Source organism: Xiphophorus couchianus, chromosome 2 (assembly GCF_001444195.1).
Source record: "Xiphophorus couchianus chromosome 2, X_couchianus-1.0, whole genome shotgun sequence".
In the NCBI taxonomy this organism is placed as follows: domain Eukaryota; kingdom Metazoa; phylum Chordata; class Actinopteri; order Cyprinodontiformes; family Poeciliidae; genus Xiphophorus; species Xiphophorus couchianus.
The window spans coordinates 26,650,860-26,673,451 of NC_040229.1; the positions used below are offsets into that span (position 1 = coordinate 26,650,860).

Below are 22,592 nucleotides of genomic sequence, written 5' to 3' on the forward strand. Positions count from 1 at the left end.
TTTTCTCCTTCCCTTGTCCAGTTTCCAGAGATTTACTAAGGGATATCAAAGATTTAGGATATACAGTACTTCCCACCAAAACATTATGGTAAGGTAGTATTTCTTCGTAAATGGCCCACATAAATTCCACAATGCCTTCGCCAAGATAGCAGTCGGTTCTTTGGACTTTCTTCAAAGAGTGATTTAGCGATTCCAGCCTTCGGCCCCCACTGCCAACAGTCCGAGCCAGAGGGAAGGGGGCATTAGATGTCATCAGCACATTGGTCTAAAAACAAACAATTATGACGTTTGGATGTGAAGAAACAAACACCTGTGTTGTGAAAGAACAAGAGTTTGCAACCATCCAACAGGTAGCAGCATTGTTAGCAGCTTGTTTGACTGCTGTATTTGCGTGCTAAAAGGACAAGTGGCCCTGGCTCATCAGTTCTGGTGTCACTAATTGACATTAATTCTGTCAGCAGCACGCTGCCAGACCACGTTGCACCTTGTGTGCTGTCGTGTCCGAGTGCTTTCTGCAAGCTGGCGTCTTGCACCGAGCCAAACGCTTGCAAGACAAGAAGTGCCAGTTACAGCGAGCCTTTTTTCCTCCACGGGAAATGCTAAGGATTGATCTAATAGCAGATCTAGACTTTCGTCTTATCAGGAAGATAAAGCAGGAAGTTACGTTCCTAAGTGGAGCACTCATGCCAACTAAATCATAACAAGAACAGTAGAGCTGTGACAAAGTATTCACCCTTTTGCATAGTTCTTCTTTTTTTGTCACAATTACACTGCAGATCATCAAGCAATTGTTAAAATCAGAGAGTACTTGATTACATACAAAAATAGAGAAGATGAATGCATTTTCTTTTATGATATATGTAGAAATGTTTAATTTAAAAAAGCACATATTTTCCTAACTAAAAGACCTAAACTAATTTCGCTGATACTTTTGTCATTGTGCTGTGGAAATTTAATGCAAATTATACTATTAAAACACCATTGAAAAGTTTTTCATACCCTTCACCCAGACGCTGCTAACCTTTTAATTTCATTGCCTTTTGTTAGGTTTTGGTTTTACAGCTTAATATACCCCACAATTAATTTATCTTCAATGGCTCGTCATTAATCACCACATTACGCAATGATGCATCTATCACTTAGACAGCGGTCCTCGGTCGGGGACAGAGCCTCAGAGCTCGCCAACATGGCAACATCATTAAAGCAATGAGCTGAGGGTGAAAAAGTCAGCAGACAGACAGCGACCCGCCACATGAGCACTCAACACCTCGCTTCAAACCAGACACCTGCTACCGCCTGCCTCCAACAAACTGCAACCCAACCAATAAAGCTTTCTCCATCATCGCCTCAACAAAGTCCCATGGAGGATTTCCTAATAAGCTCTGACTTTTACCAACTCTGCCAGAGATAAAGACCCAGGTTCAGGTGGCGAGGCTGTTTTCTTCTTGCTGCCATCTTTACCACCACGCCAGTCCTTTAACTTCCCGCTTGCCCAGTTATGAGCACTCTTCCTATTCCTGCTCATGAAACAAATTGCTCCCATCCATCACCATTTAAAAGCCATTGTCTGGATTTCCACATCCTGTTGTTATTGCAGAGCCACAGATACATCCTTCCAACATTTATCTATTAAAACTCCATTAGACCTCGGCTCCGTAACACCCCGCCTACTTTAGCCGGAGCTTCAGTAACACTGACACCACATTAAGATCCATCTGATGCAGCACACAGCCTTACCCAGAACCGGACTTATTATACACAGATAAACTACTGTACTTCTAACACTTGGAAAGTATATCTGGAGATGTGTGTCATATGTTTCAAGTTATGATCTTCAATCAGCAGCATTATGGACTTTTGATGTTCAAAATAGAGATGTGGAATAATTGGTAAAGTCGCCATAGTGGTGGAGTCATGTAATGACGCCACAAAAAGATGTGAGGAGGGATTTCTATTGAGTTTATACAATTCATTTTAACAATTCATAGTGTTGAAAAAAATATAGTTTCAGTTGAAAATACTAAGGCAGTCTAGAATATGATGTTTAAACTGAATGAGACGGATTTAATAAAATCCCACTCCTTTTTTAAACTGCAATTGATGGATTATATTTTGCATATATGTTATGTAACCAAAGATGAAATTTATCTGATTATTCTGATGGTCTCATGTAGTGCTTGTTTATTGTTGATTGCTCATTTATATAAATAAACAATTCCATTTGTTGTGAAACAATATCCTTTTTTTTTTCTATGAAGTTACAACCGCAAATCCCAACGTGTTTTATAAAGTCGAAGGAAGCTAATCCATGCCCTTCAACATTTTATTCAAATAAAAACGCAGCAGCTCTAGTCACATGTCCCAAAATAAACAAATAAATCAAGTTGATCCAAGGCGATGGAGACATGGATGAAGGTAATATAAATCTGAAAACTTGTTAGAAAAAACAACTTTTCTAAGGCTAGAGATCTACCAGCACTACAACAAGTTTGAAGAAACAGTCCAAGCTAAAATGAATCAACATAAAAATATCTTAGAATAGCCTAATCCAAGTCCACATCTAAATACCCTTCAGTATCTGTGACAAGATTTCTAAATGTAATGACAAATCAATAAATAAAAATAATATATAAAAACCGTAAGCTCCTAAATAATAAATAAAAAATAATGCACTCTGTAGATGTATAAAGCTCAAAGCATAGGCTAATTGCAACTGGGAGAACAGCAAAGAGCACCGACAATAAAATCAAAGACTATTTAATGGTCAGAAACATAGCAATATATCTCATCACTGAGTCACAAATATTAAACCTATAGTTAGTGCAGCTCACCAAGATATATTTCTGTTATCCGGCAATAAGAAGTTGCAAATTACCATCTAATAGTGTTTGTTGCAGGTCCTGAGTAGGAGTGAGTTTACACTGAAGCAGAAACATCTCTAAGAAGATGTATTAATATATTCATACGGGGTAAGAAATCACAATGTTACAGTAGGCAGCTGTATTTGCATCTGAACACATAAAGCAACTTTATTTTAGATAAACTAATTGTCACTGAGCTTTAATATTAATTTAAGTTATCAATGAGGAATTACACATGGACTCACTTAAAATGTTTGAATGAATTTTTACATCCCTTCCTTACGCACACAACCCAAGTTTAAAAAGAAAATGTATTTCCACTGTGACATTTTCCCAGATTTCTCCTCGTTCTTCATGACTCAAGACCATGAGTGGCGCCGCTGGTTACGCAACGCCTTGTTTATGTTTGCTGACCAGACGTCACACAGCACTGCCCGTCACGAGACGAGCAGGAATCACACACAGCAGATCTTATGAAGAGACGGCCAGAACAACTTTATGCACTGAGTCAGTTTTCCTTTATTTATTGATTTTAAAACTGGAGCAGAATATCCACGTAGAGTCGGGGATAAAGTACTGAAGAGAAAGGGAATGAAACATAATCCCACATTTTTATGCCTCTGGTTGTCTGCAGTTGTGTGGATGGAATAAAGTTGATTTCAAAATCTACTTAAACGGGTTAGACTACTGCAGAGAGAAACACTGATGATGATGATGATGGTGATGATGATGATGATGATTGCAGCAGCGGTTCTTATGTTGCATCACCACCTTTTAGTACTGGAGTCTGTCTAAAGTAAAGGTCTCCTGTTCATTCAGCAGCCCAGTGCTGCTTCTACCTGATGGTTTAGCCTAAAACCCAAACAGGTGACAGTCCATGTCACCTGTTTGGGTTGGGATTGTATGTGCAGACTAGACAATTTCTGAAGAAATTTAAACGGGGCCCGTAAACGTGTGCCCGTCGGTTGGAACCCAGCATTCTGATGCTACAAAATTAGCATCAGGTCAAAATTAGCATCAATGCTAAGCTTACCTAACATTTACTAAATAATGTGGAGAATCACAAGCAAGTTGACTAACGTGGACTTCTCTATTCAGTATCTTAAAATTAGTGTATAAACTAAAATTAGCCAAAATGCTAATGTCAGCATAAATGGTATCAGTGGTATGTGGGGAATCAATCATAAAACAAACCTTTGTATTTAAACAATATCAATATAAAAAGGCAATAGAAACAAATAAACAAGTAAATCTGCCATTTCTCTAAAAAAAAAAATAAGAATAAATTTTTAGATCCCCCTCCTACCATTGTTAGAACAAAGTGTAGCAGCTGAACGGTACCGGCTCTCAGAGCCGCTGAAGTGAGGAGCTAGCTGTTAGCTGTGGCTCTGCAGCACATCTAACAACCCTCCACTAAATAAATACTTGAAGCAAAAAACATGTAACACATTTTTTTACTTTCACTGCTCAATAGGAAGAAACACATTAGCAATAAAAATCAGACTGCAGTTTGTTATTTCATTACTTTGGCTGAATCTGCCTCGTTATGCCTTGGAAATCAAAACTACCAAAACTGCTACATTGCATTCATAGACTTAGCTCCCTTTTCTGTCGAAGGTAGCCAATATTTTAGTTATATTTAACTCTCTAATTCTTACTATGATAAGAAGAGTTTGAAACAGGACGGAGCGGCTGAGCGTTGCCACTAGCCCACAGCTCTGTATGGGAGCCCAGAGCAAACGGGCTCTTGCAGCAGACAAAAAAAAAAAAAAAAAGTGTGCCTTTATTTCTTATCATCTTCAATGTAGAGCCTTTAAAGCCACAAAATAAAATCTGAATATTTTTCTAGAAAACTCTGAAGCTGACCCTTAACTTTAACTTATGATACTTCCCAGATACACGATTTCTACATATTTATAGGTTCTCAGCCGTCCAGAACATGGAAAAACAAAACAAAAACAAAAAATAAATAAAGTTTAAAGCAACTTAAGTTATAATTTAAACATAACTTGTATTGAGAACCACTTCAATAAATAAATATTTATGAGGAATTTTATTAAGTGGAGTCACTCATTAAAACTTGTTTTTACTCAAAGCCTTACATTTTTGTAAAGGTGAACCAGAGGTTAGATCTGTGACGCTGACCCGAACTCATATCTAAGCGATATTTGAATCTTAGTTTTCCTCACGGCAAACTTCCCGGACTGGGTTAGTTTTTTTCTTGGGAACACTGTAAGAATCGTTCCCAAGGACTGTGATTTCAGCTTGAGTACCGTTTTGTGATGTTATCTTTGTAAAAGAAATGACTGTGATTTCAGAAGTCTACTTTCTTTTCCTCAAGGCAAACTTCCCGGTCTGGGTTAGTTTTTTAAACTTCCCGGTCTGGGTTAGTTTTTTCATCGGGAACATTGGAAGAATCTTCCCAGAAGACTCTGCTCTGATCTTGAGAGCTTGCTTTGACCAATTCTTTTTTCAGGAAGAAACCCGTCAGAAGAGGTTTCTCGTTCCTGTAGTAACTGAAAATCCAAGACCAAAACTGTTAAAAAGAGACATGGTGACTGGATATTAATCTTAACAACACCAGAAATACCTGCGTGATGCAACGTTGAGATTAAACAAACTGTTTGGAGCTCACTGTGGGCAAGGTCTTGCTTCTGGTCGTTGCTGTGGAAACAATAGATCAGTTCTCTCAAAGCTCTCTTCTGCGCATGTCGCCTTCACAACGCAGGAAAGAAAACATTATCCTAACTATTTTAAAGAATTTACAATAAGGTTAATAAAATAATTTACAACTCGCCGCCAACGCTGATCACCTCTGTTCGCTCGGCGCAAGCGAGTTACCAGTTATCTGCAGTTACCAGAGGTTTTATATTTAGCACAGCATCTCTGCACCTCACACTGAACCCGCCTCATTTTTAATTTCTGAATGCTTAGTTCATCACCTGCCTTGATGGATGCAGCTACACCTTCATTTTCCCTCTAATTGTGACAAAACGAGGAAGAAAGGATTTTACTTGTCCTTTGCACTTTGCCCTTTGATTCAGCTATATTTATCATACTGAATAGATTAAGTCAATTATGTAGATCAACATGGTGGTGATATGACACACGTTACAGACAGCATTTAAGCTAACCTTAGCATTTTGGCTAATTTTAGCTTATACACTAATGATAATATTAATAGTATAGATTCTCCACATGCTATTGACTGCATTTTAGTTTACCTTTGCATTGTTGCTAATTTTCACCATCAGAATGCTGGTTTCCAGCTGACACACACGCTTTAGCCCCTTTTAAATTTCTTCTGAAAATGTCTAGTTGTGGTTTTAGGTTTTTATGTTTTCATTAAATAAGCTGTAACTCAGATTTTTATAAACATGTCTAAACCTTATATAAAACAGCCACATGTGTTTAGTATCTGTTTATGTGAACTACTCTCTTCTGCAAGGCACCCTTTTGTCTTTATTTTTCCTTCTGTCTTTCACTTTGTCTTTTTTTCTGTCTGTCTGACTATCTAGAGCTTTTAGGTCTACTTTAACACAAATCTGTAAACACTTTTTCTGAAACCTCAGGTGTCTGGTATTTAATGAATCAACGCAGCAGTTAATTGCTGTTCAAACACACCTCCTTCAACGCCTCCAGCTCTGAAATGATTGTATGTAAAATATAACCATGACCTCCCAAATGACTCCTGAGAGCAGCAACAGAAAGAAAACGGATGATATTCTTTAATAATTTTATACAGCGGTGCTTAGCATGCAGCATGAATGCCTAATGAATATGATTTAAATCATATTCATTAGGTAGAATTACCCATTTGATCTCCAGACCTAAATCAAGTTGAGAATATGTGGCGAGATTTGGAGATTTAAATTCATACACACAGTCTCCGTTCAATCTGTCTGAGCCTGAGCTACGCTGGAAAGTCAAAAGCCAGCAGAGACATACACAAAAGAACTTGCAGCGATTCTTGAAGAAGCATTTCTACAAAGTATCCGCTGCTCTGTGATGGGCCATCAAATAAAACACCAACAAAATAACGTTATCAATGAGAAAAAGCACATAAAGTTGTCTTTCGCAGCTCACTGTAAGCCAACATAAATAGTTGAATTGACTGGACAGAAGCAAAGAGGATTAGAATAAAAGATTTTGTCATTCTTCAGGACAAAACGGCATGAAATGACATGCAGAGAGAAAAAAAAGGTCGCACGACTTCACACCAAGGACTCTCTCTACTTTCTGCACCAACTGCTTCCAAGTCGGGATTTTGTTATACACTCGGTTGCCCGTCTCTAATCCCAGTCATTGTGTCTTCAAATTGAAAAATTGTAATCGCATACGAATATAAAAGATAAGACTTGTGCACTTGTTACCAAAAGCAGACGACGAGACCGGCAGCAGCAGCAGCGGCTGTGGAAGGTTTATTTTGGTGTGCCTCGTGAAGATGTCGCTGCAGAAAGTCACAACGTTGGAAACACCAGAGCAGCAAAGTTGCTCTTTTAACTTTGCTCTGTTAAAAGAGCAAAGTAGAGCAACGAGTGATTTTCTCAAGAGAACAACATGTTTTCACTCTTTTCCCAGGGGGCAAGAGTTTAATAATAATTACAGTCAGTTTTTCTTTCATTTTATTTGTTGATCTTCTTCTGTTGGCTCTGTTCCACTTTTTGTCCATGGAGAAATGCATCTGTTTGCTGCGACATGAGGCAGATATTATTACTCATGTATCCCGTCGACATTTTTGGATGGGCTCCAGCTACCATGTATCCAGAGGTTTATTTTTGTTTGCCTTCCTACAAATTGCTTTACAGTCGGTTTCAAACGCTGAGAAATCCGGTGAACCTCGCAGTAGTTAGAGTTCAGCATTTATCTGAAAATGATCATTACTCCTCCCGATGGATTAGAAGCTGTTGTCAGGCTGCATTTGTGACCTTTTTGCTGATTTTCATGCAGAGTTGAAAGACGTTAATCTTCTCTGACTTTCACACTATGGCGTGTCACATAACTCCCCCAAATAGCACATCAAACATCATTTCTGTAGCTCTGTAATCCCCAAACAACGGCACGTCAAATACCTGGGAACTTGTCCGTATGTGTTAGTGTCATACAAAATGTTTGGATAGGAAAGAAAACTGCTACTAATTAGACCCGAGCAGCTAAGCGCTGCGAAGGCCTATTGTAGTCGTACTGTTTCTTCTTTTTATTAATCTGAAACCCTTGAACTTTGTTATCTATGGCTGTCATGGGGTTGAATTAACCGCTAAATATTACGTCCTTTTTTTAGATTCTTTGCGTGATTGTGGTATTTCCCTGACCACCGATATTTCTGACTTAATGGACAGCAATGGTGCATGTATGGTTTACGATAAATCACGTAATGTCTAACCCACTAATATGTATTCATCCATATTCAGGGGCGCCGTATTGGGGGTAAAAGTTAGGACAATTCCAAGGGCCCCTGACCGACAGGCTACATAGCATTTTTTGAGAAGTCAGGATTGGGGAGAGACATTTCAGTAAACTAAAACTAATTTCTTTTTAAATTAAGCAACCTATTTGCATACTGTATGTGGACTGTTGCATGTTAAATTCGCAAGCAGTAAATACTGCTCAAGATGCTGTAACAGCAGGTGTGAAGGGGGGCCCAATTAAATTTTTTGTCATGGGGCCCAAGACTCCTGGCGGCAACCCTGGGTGTGAAAATGATTTTTATACAGATTACATTAGCAGAAACACAGGAGGAAGCATCAATATCATTTTTGGGAGTGATGCAACATCTATAAACCATTTCTTCAGGTTGAATTTGAAATATAAGAGGAGACAGATGAAAACTATAAATTGTTTTACCAGGAAGTGAAGCTTTATTGAACTACTAACACAACCAAGGACACATATGGCCTAATATTTATGCAGTCAATTACGTTACAGTTAATTACATCCACATGTCGTACCTTGAATATTTCTTTACCTACAGCAAGTCTTGTTAGTCGTCCATCTGCGGTTAAGATTTAAAACTCTAATCGCCGATGTTGATGGTACTGTCACTGTCAGAGAAATGTATTATTCATAAATATAAAAATAGACAAAACTTTGCAAAGGTTTTAGTGGCAACAGTAAAAATAAATTCATTTTCGGCACATTACTGATACGTTTCAGCACGGAAAACCTCTAAAACAAAATCTGATCTAAACTGTGAATGACTGTTTCTTTCTTTCTTTCCTTTTTTAATTTTCTGCTGCAGGCCTTTTGTTTTTTTTGTTTTTCTGTGATGCCAGTCAGATGTTAGCAGTTTTCTGGATGTTAAGCTTTATTTGCATAAACTGACTCCAATCAGCTGCTTCAGTCATGCTTCTCTACCTGGGGCTCCGTCAGGTGTGCAGTCTTAAAGAAATATCAGTTTTCTGACTCGCCTAATCAGTTTCCTGCTGCCACCAACACTGAAGTATTTGCTGTCCTCCAATTTAATAAAAGTAAAATTGAATACTTTTTTTTTAAATCAAGAGAAGATTTACTTTTCAACCTGAGTTCTCAATATACAGTATTTACAAAATATATATATAAAAAAACCACACATTTAGCCTATACTACATAAAATGCCCTTATTCATAAAAGCTAAAAATGTTCCAAAATTGATCCCACTGTTTTTATCTAAATCTGTATGACCCAAAAAACAAAAATACAGCAATAAATTACACAGTGAACACTTTCCCCTCCCGTCTTCTTGTTGATTTTTCAGCAGCTCGGCTCGTCTTCGTCCAGCGTCTTCCTCCCTCAGTTCCTTTTGTGCTTCCTGAACAGGGTGTAAAGGACCCTCAAGGTGGCGGCGACGTCCTGAGAGACGATATCTGTCACAATATTCAGGGGACAAACGTTATGTAAACACCCAGGCCAAGTCGAAGCGGTGTGACTGCGACGACACTTTGTGGACTTTAGCTAATAGCTCCTCTCACAATCCACTCAGGCAGGTCAACAGATCAGGGGGACAAGAAAAAGCCATTAGGCAGAAATTTGATCTCTCTTTCCTTGGTGGGACTCAATAAGTGAATGAACGAGACATTAAGATTGACTCCATCGCCTGCTCATCTAATTAACGCGTACGGCATGCTGCTGTTTAAAGGCCTTTACTCCTGGAATTCCTCCTTTCATTACAGCAATTATGGCGTTATTTAAAAAGACTGTAAAAAGGAATTAAATTAACTGCTACCTCTGGGCTTAGATTAATCGTCACTGTAATCAGTTATAGTGCCGGGAATTTGTTTTAAAACTGAAAAGGCGCCGTGCGTGTCCGGTGGAGAAGCACATGGGCGAGTTTGAGTGCCTGTAAGAGGGAAGCTGAAACTCAGCCAGAAGATAATCCAGTCGGTGACGGATCTACAGAGAGGAAAGGTTACTGATGGATTTGTATCCATCGATACCAATTGCTGGATCAATACCAAATCAATCTGTTTGGTATTGATGGACTCAGGTCCCGATACATCGGTTGTTTTCCTTTCTTCATTGTTCTCCTATTTGCAGTGAAAAAAGTTACACAGCAACTGATTATATTTAACGCATGAGAGTAACCAGTGGTAAATATTGTCATGCAAGATTTTTATGTTAATAAACACCCAGTACTATAAAAATATCATAAATATTTTTCTAATATTCTAATGGTATTCTCTACAATATTATGTGCTGCAGTGTTTTACTGTGCGACTACATTCAGTGCAATAAAACGTCATAAGCTGGTTAAATACTACACTGCACAGGACGATGAAGAGGTCAAATTTTAGTAGATTCATTACGTTGCTGTATTATACAATATTATGTGATGCCATCCAAAGCCATGCAAATCGATTTAGTGTAATTTTTCTGTATCCTTCCCAAAGTTTCTCGCAATGGCTGGCAGGAATTTTGGCTGATTCCTCCAGACAGGTAACAACTGAATTGTTCACACACACCTTTTCAGATCTGCTTAAAAATCTTCAGTGGGACTAAAATCTGAGTTTTGAAATGGCTACTCCAAAGTAGATATTTATTCAATATTTCCAAATGAGTGCCTCTGCAAACTGTAACTCTGCTTTTTGTGTTTCCTTTAGAACAATGGCTTCTTCCACTCGGAGCTGCAACGTGTGTCAACGTGGATAATGAGGTTCACTGAACAGCTTCAGCCTGCAGTTCGAGCTACATTTTACACCACAACACATTTATTTGTGAGACACAATAATTACCGACTGGTTTTTATACTTTAACGGATGAAAATTGTCCCCCACAATGAACCGGAGTTATCGAGGTCCATAATTCCCTCTCTGATCTTTTGCCTGATATTTTTAAGATTTGCTCCATGATGTAACAAAGTGGAGTTTGAAATCCTCAGGTGCATTACCATTTAATTCAAATGTTGCATTCATCAACCTTAATCGGAAACTTATTAAGTTATAAAATTGCTTTCTGTGTGTTCCCAAATTATTTTCAGGCATATTTCTCCTCAATTTGGAAAAGAAAGTACAAAATAATTCGCTAAAAATCTCAAATTCTTCTGCCATTTTGCTAGTAGAAATTATTCTGATAACCCAATTTGACCAAAAACAGGAAATATTTGGTCCAATGTACTATATTGTCCAGTTTTGCCATTTTATGCATTGCATGCTGTAAATTGGTTGAAAGCATCAAAAGGAGAAATATCTTTTTTTTTTGCTGGATGAAAAACTCATATTCGGAGGTTTTATAATTGTATCATTAGTAGCTGCACAGCGGCGCAGTTGGTAGCACTGTTGCCTTGCAGCAAGAAGGTCCTGGGTTCGATTTCCGGCCCGAGGTCTTTCTGCACGGAGTTTGCATGTTTTCCCTGTTCATGCGTGGGTTCTCCGGCTTCCTCCCACAGTCCAAACACATGACTGTCAGGTTAATTTTTCTTTCTAAATTCTCCCTAGGTGTGATTGTGTGTGTGCATGGTTGTGTGTCCTGTCTGTCTCTGTGTTGCCCTGCGACAGACTGGCGACCTGTCCAAGGTGAACCCCGCCTCACCCCCATTAGGGTGTAAGAAAATTGATGGATAGTATATATTATCTACCGTAATTTTCAAATTGGAGTTAAGAGACACTAATTTTTTTTGTAGTACACGGATACAATCAACATTTAGAGCCTGATAACTGAGTTATATCCAGGATAGCACGGCTCATGAATATAGATTCCTCCTCTCAGGCAAACGCTCCTACAGCGCAGGAGTCGGGTTAAATCCCTTTTCCTATCAGAGGACATCAAGACAACATTGTCCTTTTCTGCTGCTCCTCTCTAAAGGAATGACGGTGGCCTGAGACAGAGAAAATAATCTTCAGGTATAAATACTAAGAAACAAGCCACGCTCATTTATATTCCCTGAACAATTTCATCTTTTCCCTGTGAAACACCGTCAATCCCTCCCTCCACTCCAGCGATTAAATCCACCGTGGACAAAGCGTCCCGCCTGACACACAAACGTTTAGCTTTTCCCATTTCAGCTGGATAAATGCTGCTGATAGAGGAGATAATATGAATTAGTTTGACACTGCTGTCTTGAAGCAGGGGCGCTTTCAGCTATCTGACTCGGTTTGCAGTAATTTTACAGACAGTAAATTTTTCTGCCACCAGACCAATATGTGTTGAGATTGTGCTTTTTGCTCCTCTGGAAAGTGGCGTCATTTTCCTCACCTTGCGGCTCAATATTGGGCAGCTGCAGGCCAATATCATCCAGGAGATCCAGGGCTAGCGTCACATTATGAAGCTGCAGTCCAAAACAAAGCACAAAAAAATATGACATATTACTCAAAGTGAGTTTAAATAATGGTCATTTACATTTAATGTAGTTTAAAACTTGTCTTATCTCCTTAATTACAAATTATGTTCAGATATAACATCAATATTTAATTTGATGTTGAATTATTCATGAACCCGTCATATTTCAGATAAAAGAGGTTTTACCTTCACAGGCCGCATCCTGTTGGCCCAATGTAAATTAAGATCAAAGATATTAGCACGGCATGAGTGCTTTATGATGTTAATTGCATAAATACATTTGATCAAAACATGCATCATAACAGGCACTTGTGCCCGGTTTTGAGTGGTGAGATAAGAAATCAGATACATAAAAGCAAAGGTATTTAGAAATCCTAGTAGAGTGAAGGACTTTATTGTTTATTTTAAATATTAAAAAAAATATATGTTAAGATGTTGAAATTTAATGAAAAGAAGACTTCAAACTTTAAAAATCACATATCCCCCACCATCTCAGTGTCGCTAACAGGGGTCAGGTGGAAGTCAACCAGCGGGATGAAGAAGCCCTCCAGTTGACCAATCAGCAGCAGCAATATCACTCCATCAGCAAACTGGAACAGAAACACGGGGCTTTGGATCTCGCCCATATGCACAGCGATTAAAATCTCAGGAAAGCTAAACGTCGGGTCTATTTTTATAACTCGGCAGCCTGTAATAAACAAACCTGTTTGTCCATATCAGCCACCTGCAGACCCAGGGTTGCCATGTTCTGGTTGACGAAGTGTAAGATGGCCTGAAAGTGGAAGTTGAGAAGAAAGTGAGTAAGTAAAGGTGCTATCACCAAAGCCATCCACTGTAGAGTGAGTGACAGTAGGGGATTATGTAATCAGGCTCATAATAAAGCAGCATCTGTTATTGTGTGCAGCCATTACTAAAAGTCACCCAATAAATTGATCAAACAGCTGAAAATTAACCAGAGAAGGAAAAGAGACACTTGGCTAATAAGTCACTAAAGTTCACAAAGTTTAATTGTAGTACGTTGAATGGCAGCAAAATAAACAGCCAATAAAAACTAAGGCAACAGGCACAGTGTGAGTTTCCTCTGCCGATAAAACCACCAAGTCCATATTCTTTGCCTTTTATCTGCGTTGTATTCTTAGAAGTAAAACCTGTGAAGGATCAAAATGCCGGTCATCGCTGGCATCCTGAAGACACCTCTAATTAGTTCACTTTTAATGGCTTCTATTTGTACTGAAATGTACATATGATTAGATTAGAGAATGTTAATGAAAGTAGTCCTTTGAAAGTTGGACTCAGAAATACCTGGAGATTTGAAGGCAATCCTGTTGAGAAAGCCCAACGACACTCATCTAAAGTTAGGGCATTGGTCTACAAGTAATGACAGCGTCGCCTCACAATATCGGCTGCTTGATACGACAAACAGGGTATTTCCTCTCTAGAGAGACAAAACTATGACAGTACATCGTATAAACATGTAGGTCAGGCAGTATGAGGATTATAACTTTAGAATGTTTTAAAGGACATAGTTTTGCATCAAATGCTTCTGTCTTTACTTTACTGGATCTCAGTGCTCATTTGCTGCAGTAAAATATTGGCAAACAGTACAGTTGATGGGTATTTGTGAAACTGTTAAACATCTAATTTAGCCAATCAAGACTTCATTATGTCATTTGGAAAAGCTGTGTCTGAGTGAACACCAGTCACATGTGGTGTTCCTCCAGGCGCCATCGTCTGGCCACGTTTATTTACAAATTTACTTGCTTAACATAACTATGCTGATGACACATTTTATTTTATAAGACCCTTATAGTCACTTAGTCTGCTTTTTTCCCCCTTTTTGGTATCCAAAATGAGATGTTTGAGATCAGCACTCAACTAGATCCAATTAAGCTAAAAATAACAAAACATGCAAGCAGCTTTGGTGTGGTTTTAGACCCAGACCTACAAAGCCAAAGGTGTAAAGTGAAAAATTAGTTTCCCTAGGTTAAGTCATATTTATGGTGCTTCACCGGCATATGTAAGAAAATTAATCAGAGCTTAACCAAAACCTGGTTGCCACAGTCCTGACCAGCACCAGGAAAATGGATCACACCACAGGATTGCACCCAGTCCCTGTTAGTAAAAGGATATATTTTTAAATGGTGTTATTGAACTACACAGAATGGTGCTGGACCTGAACGTCTCGTGGGAACCTTTTAGACACATCAGGTCTTCAGAGACTTGTTAACTCAGTGTTGCTAGGACCGGCGCGGGCAACATTTAGTTTCTATGCTCCCCGGCTCTCAAACAAACTCCCTGTAAGCCCGACGTCCAGAAACTATTGGATTCTTTAAATCAGGACTGGAAGCATTATTAGCTCTTGTAAAAGACTTCAAGGCCGGATTAAGGCGCTTTTTTTGCTGCCTCCCTGTGTTTTGTGAAAGGATCGATGCACCAAAGTGGGCAAATGTCAGACCACTTTTATCACGGCCCTGACTCACCGGGTGAGGAGGTCACCGGTCACCGTCATTGGCTGACATCAACAGGGTAAGACAGCTTTGTGGGTCAAGGAAATTACACTTATCTTGTCTAAATGTGCATTTTACTGTTTATTTTTATGTCATCTTTAAATGATTACAAGTATTGCTTTGTTTATCTTTTTCTTGAACAGTTTTTTGCACTTTGAACTATCTTGTGTATGGATCATGCTGTGCTAATAAACATGCCCAGCCTTGTCTTGCCTAATCAACTGAGTGTAAGTAAAGCTAACATACCTATGATCACTGATACTCACATGCATTGCTAATTGTGGAGCTAACTAAAGCATTCTGCTTTAATTAGATCATTTGACATTGCGGATTAAAAAATCAACGGTCAATTAATTTCTCGTTGGCCTATTTTTGTGAAGCGATATTAAATTGACTGGACTTTTTGCAGTTTAGATCTGCAACATGGTATAATCCCTAAATTAAATGTTACAGTGACGGGGCTGAGCAGACTTGTTCACTGTAGTGAAGGTTGAGGTGTGGACCACAAGCCCACACAGTATGAGATGTATTTTATGCATTATCTTTACAAATCTCTAAAGTTGATCATCAACACCTTGAACAATGCCAGAATATCTCCTCCTGTCGTCTTTTTTAAAATTTTTTTTACCTTCTTCACTGTGTTGACCTTGTTAGCCTCAAGCTTCAGCAGTTGCTCAATGGGATCTTCCCCTGGGTTGGTGAGACATAAAAAAAATGTGTTCGTAGGCTTTAATGGCGTTTGGATGACATTCAAGATGTCACATCAGCTCAACCTCTGACCACTCTCACTCACTTTCAGGATAGCCGGAGGAGTCTGAGCCTGCATTGCTACAGAAAAGGAAAATAAATATGATATGACTTGTGTTTGTTTTTTTTAAATGAAATCAAAGTAAGACACAAGCAGGATGCAGAAATCCCCTCACCTGTCCTCTGTCAGGACTTCGGTCTGCACCTCAGATCTGATTCCGCTCTTGCTCACCTGGGTGAAAATGAAAAGTTAGCCAAAGCTGTGTGGGGATTTCACCAGGCAGGTCTGGGGCTGAAAAGACTTACTTCTACTGTGACAACGTCAATCTTCACATTCGGCGGCAGATTGAGCTCAGGTTGGAAAGCTTTTGCCATGGCAACCAGCAGATGAATGGTGGCTAGGAGATCTTTGTTGTGGATGACTGACAGACAAACAACAGAGAACAAAACAAAAAAAAACCTTTCAGCTTGGACTGATGTGACAGATCTCAACAACATACTGTGTGGCAACTAAGATAAACCAAAAGGACCTCGGACAAACAAAACGGAAGCACAACTAGAAAGGGTAATTTTGGACAACGACATTCAGGGATGTTCTCAAAAACGGCTTCATGACTGAGGGAAACCAGGGACACATATTAAGCATATTGGAATATTTTGATACCTGTATCCTTTCTATGCCCTGAAAACGTGTCTGTTTGGTGTGTAAATGCATAAAATACAAAGAAATAGCTGCATAGCTTTTAGCTTAACGGTAGTGAGCATAGCAGCTAGCATAACCTACTGGACTTTGGTGTTATTGCCAGAGTACTGTCTGAGGTTGGAGGCCAGCAATCAGCTAACTAACTAAAATTACTCACCTCACATCTGTTATGAGTATTAATACCTCATCTTTATTTCTGAGACTCATGCCTTTAAGAAAAAAATGAAACAAATAGACAGTAAACTGCACTTCACTGGTCTTGACAAAGGTAAACAACTGTTCTGTCTCCAGCTTTTGGGGGGGAAAATATGGCAAAATAATGTTTGCTGAGGTATCAACATGCTCTGGCTGCCGAGGAACCAGTCTGAATTCAAGCAACACTCAAACTAAAAGAGACCTGTCGTTTTTAGGAGCTGCAATTTCCAAAACAGGTGTTACAGAAAAATCTGGTACGCATCATTTTCTGTGACCGCAGGGGGCGATAGAGTGCAAATACCAGGTAAATTCTGATCCAGCTGGGATTGTAAGATTCATGGCTCCTTTATAAGCCATTGACGGAGAAAATGTAAATGTAATTACTTTGTATTTGAGGGTCGGGTCAACACTGACCATCGCATTGAATCCCTATGTGCTGTCATTAAAATATGCAAACCAACTGTGGCCGTTTAATAAATTGGTAACAGATTAAGAAATGGCCAGATTATTCTGGTCAGAATAATCTGTGACCTTACTGCACAGGTCTGTAAATAATATCAGAGTTTAAAACAACAATTTTTCAGAGTTCTGCCACCTCATCACTACAATCTGGGTGTATTTATAATAATATTTTACCCTCAAATAGCTAAAATCACACTGGTCACAGATTATTCTGGGCAGGATAATTGCACTACTGCCCCTGCGGTCACAGAAAATGATGGGTCACAGATTTTTCTGTAACACCTGGATTAAATTGAGAGTCACATCGTTCTGCATCATCAGAAGGTCACGTCATCATAAAAAGAACACGGCATAGAAATATGTGCGCACAAATTTCACATTGAGATAATCATTTGCTTATGAAATCTGGGAAAATTTCCCATGTTTTCTTGGTCTTATTTTTCTCAAACTAACTCGATCTCCCTTTTTAAATTTCTTCCAGCTGGTGTGAGCTTAGACGGCACCCTCAAGCTAGCACCAAAGCCTGCTGTGAAATGAAGCTGAAGTCGGTGCCAGAAGGGGACATTTGTTCACTTGTTGCGTTTTGTTGCCGAATCCAAGTCGAGTTGCGTTGACTCACGTTTGACGTCCCATTTGATCGGGCAGCTGTCCTCCACGCCCAGCATCTTGTCCAGCTCTTTCATGATGGCTTCCAGCTTACGGAGCTGAGAGGAGCTGGTCAGCGATATCTCCTCCACGTCTAACTTCACGTTGCCTAATCTGGCTGCAGAGACCAGGAAGACGTTATGCATGAGCTCGGGGTTAAGCTTCTGGGACTGCCCGCTTCATTTGTTCTCGATCCGGCTGTTGAAATCACGATTGAGTTATTTAACGGGACGTCAAGCGTGTTATAGCTCACCCAGCAGGTGGTGAAGGACCAGTCCATCGTACAGATCCTCCTCCAGACTCTGAATCACGATGTGCTCTGCTTTCAAAGTCTTATTGATCCAGTCCACCAAGGCCTCTCAGGACACAATTAATCACACAGTCAGAAACATCAAACGCCTCATCTTCTCACAAACGTTTTTCTTTTACCAATGCAGCAAATGGAAACAAAAAAAAGAAAGAAAAGATAACAGCATGAGAGCCTAGCTGCTTTTTAAATGAGCTTTGTCTATTCTCAGAGACGACGTGAGAATGAAATGGACAGGTATGGAAAAATCTGCTGTTTCACTTGCATTTTTTTTTCTGATTTAAGGGTTCATTATGTGCCTGAAATACTTAAGTTGCTATTTTTATCTGCGACAAAGGGTTTTAAACTGCGATCCGTCAGACTCCCCACTGAGACAGTCTGATCTGTCTCCTATCACCTCTTATAATTATGTTCATTAAACTTTCACTAAACCTTCCCCCTCTCCCTCTTATCAGGTATGATTGATGTTCGGTACCATACATTCATATGCAAAAGTGCACATATTTATGTTCAGTTAAAACACTACAAAGCTCTGATCTAATGGTACCGTTGCAAAAAATTAATAACCTTTAAACTTTGCCATATTTTGTCATGTTGCAACCACAAAACCCAATGCATGTTAATGAGATTTTATGAGATAGGTTAACAAGAAAATGTGACATGAAAAAAAAAGAAAATTACAAAAAAATTCAGAAAAGTACGGCATCCATTTGCATTAGCTTATGTAGTTTCACATAGTTTTTAATCTCAAGTTAGAAAAGCGTTTTGATAACTTTTACTTCCAATTCACACGTGTCGCTCTGTCACATGAAATCTCAATGAAATAAAAATGTGCCAAAGTTTGAGGTTGTTATATAATGAAATTACAAAAAGGCAAAGAAAATTCTTGTGCAAGGAAATACTACGTATCGGAGAAAAGTCTTTTCATCAACAGAAAAGAAAAGAAATTATCTTCTACCTGCTTTAGGTTTTCAAGCTTGGGGTCTTTCAAGGATGTCGGCTGGATGAGCTTCCTCTTCTCTCCTGCGCAGAAGTGAAGACGTTTTATTAAATGACTTTCAGTAATCTTTTTTTTACATTGTCAGGAATCTTTTTTTGGCTGGAAAAATACACTTAAATGCTTTATGGATAAATGGGTCAAAAGGACCAAACGGACTGATTCCTGAAAATCATCTCTCGACTCTGCAGGGCTTTTATTTTCCCTTTTAGCCTTTTAATCTCGGCCAACTTTTACTATCAGCACCTCTGTTTTCACATGCAGTCAGGAGTTGTTGCGAGGGTCAAAACATCTCATAAAACCATTAAGGCCTGAAAAAGGAACAAGATGGAAAATATATAGGGAATCATATGTCAACCTCAGAAGGCTGTGGAAATGCTCTTATATTTGTACTTATTGAGACATAAAAATTTATTTATGCCACTCTTCACTGTTACTAGTACCCATAACAAAGAAGTAGAACATTTTTTTTATCAATTCACTTTTCAATTATGTGTCATTATCTCATACTGAGAAATATAGAAAAATTACACTTTTAGTTTCATCTATGTGGATTTTTCACTTGCCTGAATTTTTTTTAATGTTTGGCTGAAAATGTTTCACTTTTATTCAACCTCAAGGCTGTTTGGGAAACTCCAGTTTGTGATTCTAAAGAAATAAAATATAATACCTACAGTATATTTCAAAATTATTTAATAGTAATGTTTAAATTGTTAATTAGTATTGTTTTACTCAGAGTTTTTTTAAAAATGCGTGTCTTCATTTAAGACACACATACCCTGAAAAGACTCCACCTCCAGGTCTTCCTCCTTCTTGTGGTACTCGAAAGCGGCGGCCTCCATCTCCCCTCCTCTGGACGGCTCGGTCACTTTGCTGAATTGTTGGCAAGAATCTGAAGAGGAGTCAGAGGCTCTCACACACCGTCTGAGGAAGAGCTGAACATGCAAACGGCAGCAGAATGAAGAAACACTTCTTATCGGGGGTGTTGGAAGAAAGTCCCTCTTTCAGAAATAGCTTAGTATGTGTTTGTAGCAAACTGACTCCTGTTTCTGCTGGGGATCGATTTGCTGGAAGGGAGGATGCTGATTCTACTGACAGGCAGCTTATGGTTGAAATGTTTACAGCATCTTGCAAATGTGTTTTTTTTTCTTTTACATTTTCTTACATTGCCACCACAAATTTTAGTGCATTTTATTTGCGCAGTGTTTCCCTCAGTGTATTATAAGCCTGGTGGGCCACCAGACTTTACTTGTGCCCCCCTAGGCTAAACATTAAGCCTTTTTTTTATGTTTAAATTTTTTAAGACCTTGGTGTTCAGGTATTAATATTCAATCTTTCAATAACACATAACTATCAAGTGATATTTTAAAATTTCCTGTTAACTTTAAACATTTACAAACACAATGGGCCGCTGGATGAATGATGAATGATTGCGCTAGCACCCAACCACCGAACTTAGCAAGTTTTCTGGGGAAAACCTTGTTGTGAATTTATGGAATATGGCAGTAGTGTATAATTGTTAAGTCTCCTATTTCCCCCTATTTCAACCAACTCCCTTCAGATGCCACTCATGGTGTTTTCACACTTGATTTTCCAGTAGATTCGATTGGGGACCAGAACTGCAACATTTGTTACATTTTCAGAGGCTGCTGTTCGTTTTCACCTCACTTTGTCAAACAAAACAAACCCTTTGAAAAAACAGTTCTCCTCCTTGCCTGTGGTGGCGCTGCACTAAGAACACTGAGAATCACTGAAAGAAATGACACGAAACCCTCAAAACAAGACATTGTTCAGAGGATTTTTTTTTTTCTTAAACAAAGATGGTTGTAGGAGTTCTCTTTTGACATTGGTAAAAGACCGCGAGCCATTTCTCCCACTAGTGTTTGTTTTGGTTGTATTTACCCAGAATACCCTGTGCTGTAGTTCGCTTCCTGCTTTCAGAGCGGTCTCCGGTCCGCTCTGCATTCACATATGGATTCGTGCCACGCCAGAGTTCTCTCCAGCCGAGACGAGACCGAGGTTTGTAGGAGAACCAGAGTTTGCTTTTTTGTTCTGTCCGTGTCAGAGTTTGATTGCGCATTCACACCTCCACAAATGAACTGAACTGTCTAGACTCCAGACAAACGAAGGGTCTGTGAAGGACCTATCAGTGCATTATGCAATAACGCAAAGAGTATTGCAAAACTACAACTCTGTGAGGATTTGTTTTTGTTCTGTATGTCAATTAGTGTCTGTGTTGTCATGTCTGCCCTGATTGCTTCCGGCTGTGTCTCACGTTTCCTGATTACCTCTTGTGTATTTAATCCCACCTGTGTCTGTGTCCCCCTGTTGTATCCTCAACTTAGCCGTCGCACATCTTGTTGTTGTTTTGCTCAAATTTGCCAGTGATTGAGCTCCTAGCCTTTTGCTCACCTGTGCTGCCTGGACTTTTGTACTTGCTAGAAATATTCATTAAATCATCAAACTCAGTGGCTGCCTCACCTCTCTGCTTTTGGGTCCGAACCAACAACCGCAGATCATGACAAAATCAACCCTCTGCACATGAAGTGACAAGTAAGTTGGGCAAGCCATTTATCCTAAAAGACTTGCAAATGTTCTTGTAAAAGTTTTAGTTTCTTTCCATTCACAATGCTCCTGTACTTGGTGTTGGTCCAATGCAAAAGCCCTGATGAGACACGTTGAAGTTTATGAACGAGGGCTGTGAAAACATTTGAGAGTCACTCTAAAAGTTCCACTTATAAAAGTCTTTCGCTGACAACTTGTGGACTTCCACCTAAAGGTCTGAAACAGGTAGTGGTTTCTTAAAAAAAACCGACAAAATCTAATCAGAATCTCTTTACACCAAAATAGGAAATGTCAGGTTTGCTCACTTCCTTTTTGTCAGCAGCACACACAGCAGAGTTCTGGTACCACGAAGCCCTGCAGGGTCGCATGGCTCTGCCTCTACCTCAGAATATTTTAAACCCCTACGGTTTCAGACACAAAGCACGGCGAACGCCCAAAGTCACACAACCTGACAAAACAGACATGACATGAAGCATGTCGAGCTGTAGTTTCCTGGATCCGGAACAAAGAGGAAACCCTCCGTGAGCAACTTTTCTTCACCCCCCCACCCCACATGTGTTTTATGTATGTGTGGCTTCTATTTCCTGAGGTTGACAGCAACTTTCAAACAAGGTCATAAACAAAGACATTCTGAATAAGCTTACCTTCAGCTGGCTCCCTGAGAGCAACCACAACAAGACCGGGGGAGATTCTGCTGAAATAATCCCTCTACAAGAAGTTAACTCCAAAACAGAAACGTGTTAAAACCCGGGGTGCAGGAAGTTGGAGGGCTGTGCTACGATCTGAAAAGAGACACTAATGAGATCTGTGAGATCAACAGGCCCAAGTGCAGATAACTGTCAAAGAAAAAACT

At 39.3% G+C, this 22,592-nt stretch overlaps 1 protein-coding gene across 4 annotated transcripts; it reads right to left on the minus strand.

Moving 5' to 3' along the window:
• Positions 1-8,696: 8,696 nt before the first annotated feature.
• On the minus strand, positions 8,697-22,590 carry parvg (parvin, gamma). Of its 4 annotated transcripts, none has more exons than XM_028039580.1 (13): positions 22,384-22,590; positions 19,953-20,109; positions 19,136-19,200; positions 18,124-18,226; positions 17,845-17,988; positions 16,172-16,287; positions 16,042-16,097; positions 15,912-15,946; positions 15,747-15,808; positions 13,315-13,383; positions 13,100-13,201; positions 12,528-12,600; positions 8,697-9,703 (listed from the first exon to the last, which is right to left on the minus strand). In XM_028039580.1, the coding sequence occupies exons 2-13, from the start codon at positions 20,014-20,016 to the stop codon at positions 9,630-9,632; spliced, it is 963 nt and encodes a 320-aa protein (XP_027895381.1). In that variant the 5' UTR covers positions 20,017-20,109; positions 22,384-22,590; the 3' UTR covers positions 8,697-9,629. The 4 variants fall into 4 exon arrangements, with proteins under 4 accessions (XP_027895381.1, XP_027895374.1, XP_027895359.1 ...); XM_028039573.1 differs by having other exon boundaries at positions 19,953-20,066; positions 22,384-22,589; XM_028039558.1 differs by lacking the exon at positions 22,384-22,590 and adding an exon at positions 21,077-22,299 and having other exon boundaries at positions 19,953-20,066.
• Between the last annotated feature and the right edge of the window lie 2 nt (positions 22,591-22,592).

What these genes read in the sequence shown, in the direction of transcription:
- parvg (XM_028039558.1), bottom strand. Translation starts at nt 21,254, where the DNA reads ATGCGCAATCAAACTCTGACACGGACAGAACAAAAAAGCAAACTCTGG. An exon ending in GAAGTCCTGACAGAGGACAG is followed by an intron (nt 15,947 to 16,041) that starts GTGAGGGGATTT and finishes CCTTTTCTGTAG; the next exon opens with CAATGCAGGCTCAGACTCCT. An exon ending in CTGTTAGCGACACTGAGATG is followed by an intron (nt 12,601 to 13,099) that starts GTGGGGGATATG and finishes TTTGGACTGCAG; the next exon opens with CTTCATAATGTGACGCTAGC.